The 15104-nt window shown below is 36.8% G+C and overlaps 1 protein-coding gene across 1 annotated transcript in view; it reads right to left on the reverse strand.

Annotated features, from left to right (window-relative positions):
* CCDC18 (coiled-coil domain containing 18) overlaps positions 1–15104 on the reverse strand; it is a 140697-nt gene that overhangs the window by 58101 nt on the left and 67492 nt on the right. Inside the window, exons 20-24 of the mRNA XM_030868681.3 lie at positions 13787–13929; positions 10687–10850; positions 10256–10469; positions 4511–4610; positions 164–280 (exon numbers count right to left, since the gene is read on the reverse strand). Coding sequence (XP_030724541.3) covers positions 164–280; positions 4511–4610; positions 10256–10469; positions 10687–10850; positions 13787–13929 — 738 coding nt within the window. The remainder of the gene's footprint in view (positions 1–163; positions 281–4510; positions 4611–10255; positions 10470–10686; positions 10851–13786; positions 13930–15104) is intronic.

Below are 15104 nucleotides of genomic sequence, written 5' to 3' on the forward strand. Positions count from 1 at the left end.
CAGTGAAAAAACAATAAATTAATAAATAAATAATAAAGTAAAATAATGCAGTATTTTTATTGTTTGTATTCTATTAAAAAGCTGTATTATGTGAATAACAGATGCTTACAGTTAAGGAGTTATTTTTTTTAAACAATTTAAGACGTAATTTTTAATAATTTACCTGTTTGTTGCTTTCTTTAAGTTCCAATTCTGATTTCTCCAGAGTACCCTCTAATTTAATTATTTTCTGTTCCATTTCTCCCCTGTACTCACGAATAGTCATATCCAAATGTGTAACCTAAGTACAAAAGCAACATTAAGCTGTCACTCAATTTTATTCTAACATGGAAAACTGTGTGCTTGCAATGTGATTTAGAATTGTTTATAGTGGGTATAACTAAAGAATAAATGCGTCTCCAATAAATTATTAAAAAGAATGAGATAGGGGCTTCCCTGATGGTGCAGTGGTTGACAGTCCGCCTGCCAATGCAGGGGACATGGGTTTGTGTCCCGGTCTGGGAGGATCCCACATGCCGCGGAGCGGCTGGGCCCATGGGCCATGGCTGCTGAGCCTGCACGTCCAGAGCCTGTGCTCCGCAACGAGAGAAGGCACGACAGTAAGAGGCCCGCGTACCGCAAAAAAAAAAAAAAAAAAAAAAAAAAAGAATGAGACAAATAATCATTGCTTAATAATACTGGATCTTGAGCCTGATATATGATTATGTTCACATAAGTGACAAATAAAATGATTCAAACTTCATTTTATGCTTGATAAAAGCTGCTAGGGCTTCCCTGGTGGTGCAGTGGTTAAGAATCCGCCTGCCAATACAGGCGACATGGGTTCTATCCCTGGTCCAGGAAGATCCCACATGCCGCGGAGCAACTAAGCCTGTCCACCACAACTACTGAGCCTGCACTCTAGAGCCCGTGTGCCAAAACTACTGAATCCACATGCTGCAACTACTGAAGCCCGCGCACCTAGAGCCCGTGCTCCACAACAAAGAGAAGCAACCGCAATAAGAAGCCCGCACACTGCAACCAAGAGTAGCTCCCGCTCACCGCAACTAGAGGAAGCCCACACACAGCAATAAAGACCAAATGCAGCCCCCCAAAATCAATAAAATTTAAGAAAAAAAAAGCTGCTAAATAACAATGCAACATGAAAATTGTGGGATGCAGCAAAAGCACTGCTTGGAGGAACATCTAAAAAATTGAATGCATATATTAGAAAAGAAGAAAGGGGCTTCCCTGGTGGTGCAGTGGTTGAGAGTCTGCCTGCCGATGCAGGGGACACAGGTCCGGGAAGATCCCACATGCCACGGAGCGGCTGGGCCCGTGAGCCATGGCTGCTGAGCCTGCGCGTCTGGAGCCTGTGCTCCTCAACGGGAGAGGCCACAACAGTGAGAGGCCCGCATACCGCAAAAGAAAAAAAAAAAAAAGAAGGCCTAAAATCAGTCATCTAAGCTTCCACCTTGGGTAACTAGAAAAAGAAGAGCAAATTAAATCCAAACTAAGCAGAAGAAAAAAATAATAAAAATTAGAGCAGAACTCAATGAAATTAAAATTGGGAAATCAATAGAGAAAATCAACAAAGCAAAAAGCTGGTTCTTTGAAAAGATCAATAATATAAATAAGTCTCCAGCCAGACTAACTTAAAAAAAAAAAGAGAGGATATAAATTGCTAATATGAGAAATGAAAGAGGAGATATTACTACAAATCTCAAGGACATTAAAAGGATAATAGAGAAATATTAAAAACAACTCTCTGCCCATGAATTTAATAAAACTAGATGAAATAGACGAGTTACTCGAAAGGCACAATCTGCCAAAACTCACACAAGAAGAGACAATCTGAATAAGCCTATATCTATTAAAGAAATTCAATCAATGATTAATAACTTTCCAAAACAGAAAGCACCAGACTCAGATGGATTCATTGCTGAATTCTACCAGACATTTAAGGAAGAAATTATACTAATTCTCTACACTCTCACTTAGTAGATAGAAGCAGAGGAAATACTAACTCATTCTCTGAGGCCAGCATTACCCTGATACCAAAACCAGACAGAGACATTATAAAGAAAGAAAATTACAGACCAGTATCTTTCATGGACATAGATATAAAAATTCTCAATAAAATATTATTGAATCATACCCAACGATGTATAAAAAGAACTATACACCACAACAAGCGGGATTTTTTCTAGGTATGAAAGGCTTTTTCAACATTTGAAAATTAATTAATGTAACTGATCACATCAATAGGCTAAAGAAGGAAATCACATGATCATATTAATAGATGCAGAAAAAAACATTTGACAAAATCCAACATCTATTCATGATAAAAGCTCTTGGTAAACTAGGAATAGAGAGTAACTACCTCAACTTGATAAAGAATATCTAAAAAAAACTAACAGCTAACATCACACTTAACAGTGAGAAACTCAAAGTTTTCCCATTAAGATCAGATACGAGGCAAAGATATTCCATCGTACCACTTCTTTTCAACATTGTACAGGATATCCTAGCTAATGCAGTAAGACAAGAAAAGGAAATAAAAGGTATACAGGTTGGGAACGAAGACATAAAACTGTCTTTGTTTGCAGATGACATGATGATTTAGGTAGAAAATCCAAAGGATTTGACAAAAAAATTCCTGGAACTAATAAGTGATTATAGCAGGTTGCAGGATACAAGGTTAATACACAAAAATCAATTGCTTTCCCATGTACCAGCAATGAACAAGAGAAATTTGAAGTTAAAAACAAAATTATCATTTATACTAGCATTCTCCAAAATGAAATAGTTATAAATCTAAACATATTCAAGATCTATATATGGAAAACTATAAAACTCCAATGAAAGAAATCAAAGAATTATATAAATGCAGAGAGAGTTCACGTTCATGGATAGGAAGACTTAATATTGTCAAGATGTCAGTTCTTCCCAACTTGATGTATAGATTCAAGGCAATGCCAATCAAAATCCCAGCAAGTTATTTTGTGGATATCAACAAACTGCTTCTAAAGTTTATAGGGAGAGGCAAAAAACCCAGAAGAGCCAACACAATTTTGAAAGAGAACAAAGTTGGAAAACTGACATTACTCAACTTCAAGACTTACTAAAAAGGTACAGTAATCAAGACAGTGTGGTACTGATGAAAGAATAGGTGAATAAATCAATGGAACAGAAGAGACCAGAAACAAACCCATGTAGATATAGTCGACTGATCTTTGACAAAGGAGCAAAGGCAATACAAGATATCCTTCAACAGGTGAATGGATAAATAAACCATAATATATCCAGGCAATGGAATACTATTCCATGCTAAAAAGAAATAAGCTTTGAAAAGACACGGAGGAAACTTAAATGCATATTACTAAGTGAAAGAAGCCAATCTGAAAAGGCTACAATACAATATGATTCCAACTGTATGACATTCTGGAAAAGGCAAAACTACAAAGACAGCAAAAAATCAGTGGTTGCCAGGGTTGGGATAAGAGGGAGAGGGATGAATAGGTGGGGCACAGAGGATTTTTAGGGCAGTGAAAATATTCTGAATGATACCATAATGATGGATAGCTGTCCAAACTCCTAGAATGTATAACACAAAAGTAAACTGTAATGTAAACTATGGACTTTGGGTGATTATGAAGTGTCAATGTATCAATAGGTTCATCAGCTTTAACAAATGTACCATTCTGGCAGGGAATGTTGATAATGGGGAAGGCTGCGCATCTGTGGGGGTGGGGCGTTTACAGGAAATCTCTCTACCTGCTGCTCAATTTTGCTGTGAACCTAAAACTGCTCTAAAAAATAAAGTCTTTTAAAAAAGATGTTGCTAAATAATGCCTTCTGAATATTTTTGTTCCTCTAATAAATACTAGCTGAGCAAGTAACTCCTTTAATCCCATTTTCTTCTGATATACAGTATTAAAAGAGATCAAAAGGTTCAGATACTAAGCTAAACTTCATTCCCGAAAATCCACCTGCTATAAAAATAGCAAGATAAAGAGAGACGACATATTTCTAATTTTAAAAATATTTATATGCACATAAAAAAGAAATACCTATAAAGGGACTTCCCTGGTGGCACAGTGGTTAAGAATCTGCCTGCCAATGCAGGGGACACGGGTTCGAGCCCTGGTCCAGGAAGATCCCACATGCTGCGCAGCAACTAAGCCCACGAACCACAACTACTGAGCCTGCGCTCTAGAGCCCGCGAGCCACAACTACTGAGCCCATGCACCACAACTGAAGCCCACATGCCTAGAGCCCGTGCTCTGCAACGAGAAGCCACCTCAATGAGAAGCGCACACACAGCAATGAAGAGTAGAGAAAGCCCGCTCATAGCAACAAAGACCTAACACACCAAAATAAATGAATTTTTTTAAAAAAGCTATAAAAATGTCTATTTTGCCAAAAAGAGGGGACCTCTGAAACCTTGTGCGATTGTATTTTAACAGAAAATTTCATTAAAATATAGTTAAAAAAAAATATATATATATATATAGTTAAGAAAACCAACTTGAGCTGCTCTTTGCTTTAGCTCCCAATTTCTCTCCTTAAGTGCCTGATCCATTTCAAGGAGTTCTTGCTTTTTGTCTTCAATCTCCATCTTGCATTCTCTGCAATTTAACAAAGTGAAAAAGATCTAAGCAAATAAATAGGAATATTATAGTTTCAAAAAAATTAAATCAAGTGGGTTACCTTTCCTGTAAGTTAAAAGTGACAGGATATATTCAACTATTTCAGATTGAGAGCTCACATTAAAGGAATAATGTATAAAGAAAATGACTGATATCAATGCAACTACTTTAACAGAGTGTTCTAAAAAGGCAAAAGTTAACTCAGATTCTACTATTGGAGACAATTTAAGCTAAATGTTAAAAGCACTACCAGGGAATAAGATTGAATCAGTATAAGAATTTTAAAAATATATCTATATTTTTTCATCTATAGATCAAAGGAGTGTTTGAAAGTCTTTTATATATAATAGCTGTGAGTTCACTATAACTGAACGAGGCATTTATCTCATGATTGATGTCCCTGATATCCAAAGCTCAGTAAACGACCACTGTATTTCTTATGGGAATTTTTGAAAACATCTTTATTGGAGTATAATTGCTTTACAATGGTGTGCTAGCTTCTGCTTTATAACAAAGTGACTCAGTTATACATATACATATGTTCCCATATCTCTTCACTCTTGCGTCTCCCTCCCTCCCACCCTCCCTATCCCACCCATCTAGGTGGTCACAAACCACAGAGCTGATATCCCTGTGCTATGCGGCTACTTCCCACTAGCTATCTATTTTACATTTGGTAGTGTATATATGTCCATGCCACTCTCTCACTTTGTCACAGCTTACCCTTCTCCCTCCCCATATCCTCAAGTCCATTCTGTAGTAGGTCTGTCTTTATTCCCGTCTTGCCCCTAGGTTCTTCATGACCTTTTTTTTCCCCTTAGATTCTATATATATGTGTATTTGTTTTTCTCTTTCTGACTTACTTCACTCTGCATGACAGACTCCAGGTCCATTCACCTCACTACAAATAACTCAATTTTGTTTCTTTTTATGGCTGAGTAATATTCCATTGTATATATGTGCCACATCTTCTTTATCCATTCATGTGTTGATGGACACTTAGGTTGCTTCCATGTCCTGGCTATTGTAAATAGAGCTGCAATGAACATTTTGGTACATGACTCTTTTTGAATGATGGTTTTCTCAGGGTATATGCCCAGTAGTGGGATTGCTGGGTCATATGGTAGTTCTATTTGCAGTTTTTTAAGGAACCTCCATACTCTTCTCCATAGTGGCTGTATCAATTTACATTCCCACCAACAGTGCAGGAGGGTTCCCTTTTTTCCACCCCCTCTCCAGCATTTATTGTTTACAGATTTTTTGATGATGGCCATTCTGAACCCATGTGAGATGATATTTCATTGTAATTTTGATTTGCATTTCTCTAATGATTAATGATGTTGAGCATTCTTTCATGTGTTTGCTGGCAATCTGTATATCTTCTTTGGAGAAATGTCTATTTAGGTCTTCTGCCCATTTTTGGATTGGGTTGTTTTTTTGATATTGAGCTGCATGAGCTGCTTGTAAATTTTGGAGATTAATCCTTTGTCAGTTGCTTCATTTGCAAGTATTTTCTCCCATTCTGAACGTTGTCTTTTTGTCTTGTTTATGGTTTCCTTTGCTGTGCAAAAGCTTTGAAGTTTCATTGGTCCCATTTGTTCATTTTTGTTTTTATTTCCATTTCTCTAGGAGGTGGGTCAAAAAGGATCTTGCTGTGATTTATGTCATAGAGTGTTCTGCCTATGTTTTCCTCTAAGAGTTTGATAGTGTCTGGCCTTACCATTTAGGTCTTTAATCCATTTTGAGTTTATTTTTGTGTATGGTGTTAGGGAGTGTTCTAATTTCATTCTTTTACATGTAGCTGTCCAGTTTTCCCAGCACCAGTTATTGAAGAGGCTGTCTTTTCTCCACTGTATATTCTTGCCTCCTTTATCAAAGATAAGGTGACATATATGCGTGGGTTTATCTCTGGCTTTCTCAGATTCTACTATTGGAGACAATTTAAGCTAAATGTTAAAAGCACTACCAGGGAATAAGATTGAATCAGTATAAGAATTTTTAAAATATATCTATACTTTTTCATCTATAGATCAAAGGAGTGTTTGCAAGTCTTTTTTTTTTTTTTTTTTGCGTTATGCGGGCCTCTCACAGTTGTGGCCTCTCCAATCGCGGAGCACAGGCTCCGGACGCGCAGGCCCAGCAGCCCAGCCGCTCCACATGTGGGATGCTCCCGGACCGGGGCACGAACCCGCGTCCCCTGCATTGGCAGGCGGACTCCCAACCACTGCGCCACCAGGGAAGCCCCTGCAAGTCTTTTATATATAATAGCTGTGAGTTCACTATAATTGAACGAGGCATTTATCTCATGATTGATGTCCCTGATATCCAAAGCTCAGTAAACGACCACTGTATTTCTTATGCAAATTTTACTCAAAATGACACCTTACATTTAGTGAAGTATTGAAGTCTAATATAGAAATATTTTAAATGTATTTTTTAATGTATTTTTATAAATTCTAGCCCTCTTAAAACACTAACTTATGAATAATTTTATATATAAAAATGCTTAAAATGATACAATTTTAATATTTATATCACTCTGAAGCCTCTGATCAGAGAATTTTAATTTCAAACTCTAAGTTCTGATATCACAAAGGATGAAAATGTTGTTGATCTTGAATCTTCATATGATTTTCCAATCTTAAATATGAAACAATATAATAAAGGTGCTGACTTTAAAAAGCAGATTCTGAACTTCCTTAATGAGATGTTTACTGTTCTCCTAAAAGCCTGAAGAGTTCATACAAGGCTAAACTTATGTTCTAAAAGTAATATGAAATGAATTCTAAAGATAGCTCTAATTGCTGTCTATATGAATAGCTGCGCTTCCAAAATTCAGCTACTAGCTAGAATTTTAAGTTTTGTTTTACTTCTTTTATCCATTCATTCCCTTAATCATTTAGCAAATATTTATTGGATGTTTCTTATATGTCAAGGTTCTATGTACAGTGGAATTAATAGGCAATAGGATAGATGTTGTTCATTACATAGAGCTTACATTCTACTAGGTCAAGAGATGGACTATAAATAATAAACAACTCAACATGAAAAATATAATATAAAGTGCTATGTTAGAACATTAAATACAGTGATGAGATCGTGACTGGGAGGCTATATTAGAATAGGTGGTCAGGGAAGGGCGCTTTGAGGTAATGTGAAGGGTATGAAGAAGCTGGCCACACAACCATTATTTCAGGCCGAAGAAACAGCTATGACAGAAGTTCTAAGGTGGGAAAAAACTTGGTAAACTTTAAGTACAATAAAAAAGCCAGGAGCAAGCAGAACAATATGAAATGAGGCCAGAGAAGTAGGCAGGAACCTTGGGCTTTGTATTACAGGAAAAGGAGCTTGTATTTTTTTTTCTTCGATTGTGGTAAAATACATATAACATAAGATCTACCATTTTAACCACTTTAAAGTGTACAATGCAGTTACACTAAGTACATTCACAATGTTGTGTAACCATTACCACTATTTCCAGTACTTTTTCATCATTCTGAAGGAAACCCCATATCCATTAGCAGTTTTTTCCATTCTCCCTTCCCCCAGTCCCTGGCAACAATTAATCTGCTTTCTATCTCTATGGATTTGCTAATTCTGGATATTTCATATAAATGGAATTATGCAACATATATGTGGTTTCTTTCATTTAGCATAATATTTTCAAGGTTCATCCATGTTGTAGCATGTTTCAGTACTCTATTCCTTTTCACGGCTGATTAATATTCCTTGTATGGATACACCATACTGTGTTTATCCATTTACAACTATCAGTGTACAGCTGGGTCGTTTCCACTTACTGGTTATTGGGAATAGCCGTACTATGAACATTTGTGCAAAAGTTTTGTTTGAACACCTGTTTTCAATTCTTTTGGGTACTTACCTAGGAGTGGAATTACTGAGTTATATGGTTAATGTATGTTTAAATTATTGAGGAACTGCCACACTGTTTTCCACAGAGGCTGTAACCTTTTTAGTTTACCATTTGTTATTTTCTGCTTGGATTTTTTTGTGTGTGTGTGGTATACGGGCCTCTCACTGTTGTGGCCTCTACCGTTGCGGAGCACAGGCCCTGGACGCGCAGGCTTAGCGGCCATGGCTCATGGGCCCAGCCGCTCCGTGGCATGTGGGATCTTCCCGGACCAGGGCACGGACAGGCGGACTCTCAACCACTGCGCCACCAGGGAAGCCCTTCTGCTTGGATTTTTTTTGTTTGTTTTTATTATGGCCATCTTAGTCGGATTGAAGTGGTATCTCATCGTGGTTTTGATTTACATTTCCCAAGGAGCTTGGTTATTATTCTGAATCTTTTGGGAAGCCATTAGAAGATTAAGTAGGCAAGCAATATGATCTGATTTATGTTTTGAATCATAAACTTAAATCAATTCTGTGGAGAATGAATTGTGGGGAAGGTCAAGAATTTAAGCTGGTAGACCAGGTGGGAAGCCAGAGCAACAGACCAGGTGAGAGATGATGATGGCTTGTGCTAAGGTGGTAGTAGAAAAAATAAGAAATCAATAAACTTCAGAATATGTTTTAGAAATAAAGTTGACATGACTTGCTAATAGACTGGATGAAAAAAGGGAGGGAAAGAGATAAAAATAATCTTATAGATTTCTGGTTTAAGCAACTCCATAATAATGAGATGGAGGAAGGGCAGGGTTATGAGTAAAAAAAATGAATTGTTTTAGCCACGTTTAAGATGCCTCTTTAAAATACGTCAGTGGAGATAACAAGTAGGTCATTAGATATGAGTCTGGAGTTTGGAGAAGAGGTCTTTCTAGAGATATGGGTTTGGAAGTCTCTGACACATAGTATTTAAAGCTATGTGAAATTTACCAAGAATGAATTTGTGGGTAGAAAAGAGAAGGGGTCCTGCTCTGAACCAAAGGTTACAATATCTAAGATTCTGGGTCACCTTGCTTCTCTCTATCCTGTTCTTTCATTACACATTTCACATCCTGGTCTGTTTTCCTTTTCAGAATCCATTTCCTACACTTTGGCTCCAGTCTGGCTCTCCACCCCTACTCACCACAGATGTGTACTGGAACAGCATTTTATGCTATTGCTGCTAATCTAAGAAACCAGACTTTAGAGTTGGACAGACTGTGTTTCACTCCCCTCTCTGGACCCTACTATCTGACTTTGGGCATTTTACTTAATTTTCTCAAGCCTCAGTTTTCTCAAGCATAAAAAGGTGATAATAAGCAACTCATAGGTTTGTTGTAAAGAAATGATTGAGATCATATATGAAGTCCCTGCCATAGTCCTGGCACAAAATTAGGGCTTAACACAAAGAACAACATTGTTATTGTTAATATTATTTTTCTATTAATCAGTGCTGTATGCTGGTCCAACCATTTTTTATCACTGTGGGATACAGGAGAGGGCCAATGTAAAATGGTCCAAAGAACAAGGATGGAAGTATTAGCCAACAGCAACAGCTATATTAGTGAGATGGAGCATGGGATGAACTGCCTAGGATGAGACACAGTGAGCTAAAGGCAGTTGAGAAGTTTGGACATCTAGAATTCAACAACAAACTCTATAGTATGACCCAAGGACTAAGGGTAATAAAATGAAGTACCTGTAACTGTGATATCATTTTTTAGTATTTAACTCACCTAAGTTCAGCTGTGAGATCCGTTATAGCAGTGTATTTTTCCTCTAATGATAACTGAGCCTTCTGTAGAACATCTCTCAATTCCTGGAGTTGTCTTAAAGTACTCTTTAATTCTCCATGAGCATTTTGTAGTTCAGTCTCTAGTACTTCCCGTTTCTGCAAGGCTTCTGTTAGTTCAGTTTCAGTGTGGTGCTGTAACTTTTCTAACTCCTTCACTGTTAAAAGCAGAGAATAATTTTAGAATTATATATATAAACTACTTGTTATTCAGAAATTTGTAAGCAATTATAATTAAGAATATCCAATTTTATTCATCTATAAGAGGCAAAATACCACTGATTGTCCCTTCCCCGTCATCTCAAATTCTCACTTTATTCCATTTCTTTAAATATACAAATGCAGGCAGCTAAGCTGAGCTAACCTGTTGCTTACCAGAGTTTGTTTTCTTATCTAGTTCTGTTTTTGTCTGTTCTAATATCATGTCTAACTGAGAGAGATGCATTGCTTTATTTTCTCCATCTCGTTTTAGGTGCTTTATTTCTTTTTCCATTTTATACAGTTCTTCTCTGTAGTGATCCATCTCAAGTTTTACTTGCCTAATGAAAAACAAAAAATAAAATAAATAATAATTTGGAAACTTAAAAATCAACTAACTTATCTCTGACTGAACAAAGTCTGCAAGTTATATAAAGACAAATATCAGCAAAATGTCTAGTCATCGTGGGATGAATTGGGAGATTGGGATTGGGACTGACATATATATACTATATATGACATATATATACTAATATGTATTAAATGGATAACTAATTAAAAACCTGCTGTATAAAAAAAATGTCTAGTCAAAATCTTAAATCACCTATTATATTGTTAAAAATGCTCCAACTAATAGATTGTAATTCTGTACCAATTACATGCCACTAAACACAACTATATGATGTATTTACCTAGTACACTACCTGGCACACAAAAGGTGCTCAATGTATTTGTTTTCTTTCTATTTGGAGATATTTTAATTTTTTTTTTAAGATTGTTGTTTTTGATGTGGACCATTTTTAAAGTCTTTATTGAATTTGTTACAATATTGCTTCTGTTTTATGTTTTGGCTTTTTGGCCGCGAGGCATGTGGGATCTTAGCTCCGTGACAAGGGATGAACCCGCACTCCCTGCACTGGAAGGCGAGGTCTTAACCACTGGACCACCAGGAAAATCCCTGAGATATTTTAATTTTAAAACAGATCCACAGAGATATATAACAGATATATTTTAACTCTAAACGCTTTTGGGAGAGAAAAACAGTTTTATAAATTATAGTTTCAGAAGTGAAAGAAGCAATAGTTGGAACAGAGAAAAACCCTGCTTCATGAAGAGAAGATCTTGGAACTAGATATATCTTCCTTATGAAGTTTATTCATCTAGTTCATAAGCTTCCTACTAGTAATTAAAACTTATTTTACCCACTGAATGTGCCTATTAGCTATAATTAAGAAGAGTTTTTGTCTAGAAGTCAAAGGGTGGGAGTAAGAAAAGAAAGAAGCAGTTATTTCAATTTTCTTAGTGAAACAAAAGCAAGATCATCAGTGAGAGCAAGGATTGGGGAGGGGTTGTTAGAGTTTTGAAAGAAAAGGCAAAGGTGTAAAAGAGTCCTCTACAAGAGTAAGTAACATTATGATTGCCAGACAGACAGCATTAAGAAAATGCCTAAGGTTTTGAAGTTATGGGTATAAAGTAAGACTGGTCAGTGTCATTATATTTTTCTCCAGCCTCTGTAAAGATGCAAGCATGAATTAGTCTGAGTTGGATTTTTAGTTCTGTGTACACAAAGTAAGAGAGAGGTAAAGGAGTTGTGGGTTTATGTAAATCAGTGATTTTAATGATTAATTAGAATTTAAGCTAGGTAAAGAGAGGAGAAAGGGCATTAGGGAATGAGACAGTGGTAGAACTGATAGATCAGAGGTCCTAGTTACATCAAAGAATTGTTGAATTGGGGATATTAAAGGGAATGAGGTAATAATATAGAGGTAGATGCATAGTATTCAGATTATGTTGAAATAATGGGGATATTAGAAACGATAAGATCTAGGATAAATAATGTGAGTGAGTGGCTGAGGATCAGCTAGATAGATGTATATTGAAATCCCCAAGAATAAAGACAGGAGTAGTGTTGGAAAGAGCTATGTAAGTCAGGTGGCCTGTAGCTGTCAGCAACAACGAGGGATGATATGATCTGATGACATGAGGTTCATGGTGTATGTCATACTATTTCCCATCTCAATCCTGTGGTACAAGAACTATGGGGAAAAGTTTTTACTTTAGAGAGCTGCAGGGGAAGAAGCAATGTCCTCAGGGGACAGTCACATTTCTGTTACAGCAAGAGAAAAGAAGAGATAGAGAATATAGGGAATGTCTTTCAGGATGGACTGTAAATTCCAGAGGATAAAGTGGAAATCTTTCACAAGTTCAGATGCGGTGGGAAAAGGAAAGAAAATACATGAGGAGGTTTTTGGGACTTAGTAAGAGAGATGAGGGTAAATCTAACGCCTGGAAATCTGATGCTTCTGGGGAATCTGGCACAAGCAAAGATAAAGTTACAATGTTGATTAGTTTTTGTGGAATTAAGGTACACACTGGTGGTGAGGCTGTGTTAGTGGATAGACAAATATCAATGGCAGAAAGAAGGTCTGAAGAACTGTGGTCTTAGTCTTAAACATAGGATATCTTCTTGACCCCACTGACAGAGTTGTGGATATCTGGGTAAGCAAGTTGCTACTCAAAGCACAAAGGCCCTACCTTTATTCCTGTCAGAGGCGGGGAGGGAGTCTGAGGATGTTGTGGTTTAAGTTCAAATGCATAAGTTAACTCTTATTCCTGTTGGTAGAATGGTGGGCTAATTAACAGTTTATTATTAATTATGTCAACTCTTGTCGACAAAGTAAAAGAGGTCTGGGGAAGCTAGGTATAACTTTCAGCTCATAATTCCCTTTCTTGACCAAATAACTATTGATTTCTTAGCACAGCCCAGCCACATTAAATCAGGATCTTTAGAGGTAGGACCTAGACATCAGTACTTTTTAAAGCTCCTTGGGTGATTTTAATGTTCAGTCAATGTTGAGACCACTGTTTTCTTCTATTAATTTACACCCTCCCATAAACAATTAGAATCCATGAAAAATTCCTCTATATGAGTACATCTTTGCCTGACACTTTCACAATTCAAGTTAATAAAACAGTTGCTGAGTGCCTATGAGGTACAAGGAACTATGCTGATTGTTGTGGGAGGACCCTTAAATTAAACCATATATTATCTTGGCCTTAAGGAACTACAATATAGTAGGAGAGAAAAGGATATTAACTTATAATACTAAAAGGCATGAGGGATATGAGGGAGGTGCAAACAATGCTATAGGAACACACACCGTAGAGAAATTAATTCCTCAAGCAAACACTTCACTGAACATTATCTGATAGTGAAACTCAAATATGACTGATGTTAAAGCAGGAAGACAAATATAAACTAACATATTCATTTTACCTGGCAGTACCAGTAAGTTCAATAACTTTTTGCCTTTTTAAATCTGCTTCATATGTGGCTGCTTCACATTTTTCCTCCATTTTTCTCAACTTTTCAGCTGAACTTTCCCTTTGTTTCTGAAGCTCTTGTTCAAGTTTTGATACCTTGTAAAGCAATTTTCACTTAAGTATTTTAAATTCAAACACAGTTCAACATTTTTCAGAAGAAAAATATTTATATAAATTTGTAGCCTAGCCTATCAGTTTCAAGATGTTATTACAAAAATCAAAGTATAGACCGAGAAACAACGTTTTGAAAATATGAAAGCAAAACAATTTTTAATAAGAAAGATATTTCATTCACACACATACTTATAGAAGTGACCACATCATAACACTAAAATAGGACTTAAAAGAATTGTACAGAATAATGGTAAATGTTCCTCTTTTCATCATCCTCATCTGAAATGCTCTTTCTTCTCTTGTCAAACTATGTTTCTCTCCTTCTTCACAAATTGGCTCATACCAATTCCTAGAATTCCCATCTGCCCTCAAACGTTACAACTTGCATTTGCTCCTATTCATTCCTCCTGTTTTACTACATTGCAGGAGGTATTCTTCCTCCTATGTAAGTCAAACTGCTTCATAGGCGTTCTGGATTCAACTCCAATCCACTTTTTAAGGAACCTCATACTACTACCTCTACTCTCTGCTATATCTTCAATCTCTCTTTCTTCTGGTTTCTTTATATTAGCATTTAAACATGTTCAAGACCTTCCTATCATAAAAAACTTTCCTCCACACCTCTACCTCCTTCCGACTACCACCATTTCTTTCCTCCTCTTTATAGCCCAACTTCTCAGATTTTTTCTATGCTTGTTGTATCATTTTTCTCACTTTCTCATTCATTCCTCAACCCATAGCAATCTAGACACTGTACAGAAACTACACTGTGTCACCAATGGCTTCCATGCAGCTAATTCCAATGGACATTTTTCAACTTTCAATTTACTTGACACTGATTGCAGCAGCCCATGACACCAATTATCATCCTTTAAGTCATGAAATACTTACTTTGGCTTCCAGGTACTGTATCCTTCAGAGCTCTGTCAAAGTCAGGCATCTCACCCCTCATTCTATGTTCTCTCCCTAGTTAACCTCAGTCACTTCATTTTTTTTTTTTCAATTTTTTTTTTTGGCTGCATTGGGTCTTCGTTGCTGCACGCAGGCTTTCTCTAATGGCAGCGAGCGGGGGCTACTCTTCGTTGCGGTGCACGGGCTTCTCATTGAAGTGGCTTCTCTTGTTGCGGAGCACGGGCTCTAGGCGTGCAGCCTTCAGT

Source organism: Globicephala melas, chromosome 1 (assembly GCF_963455315.2).
Source record: "Globicephala melas chromosome 1, mGloMel1.2, whole genome shotgun sequence".
NCBI lineage: Eukaryota > Metazoa > Chordata > Mammalia > Artiodactyla > Delphinidae > Globicephala > Globicephala melas.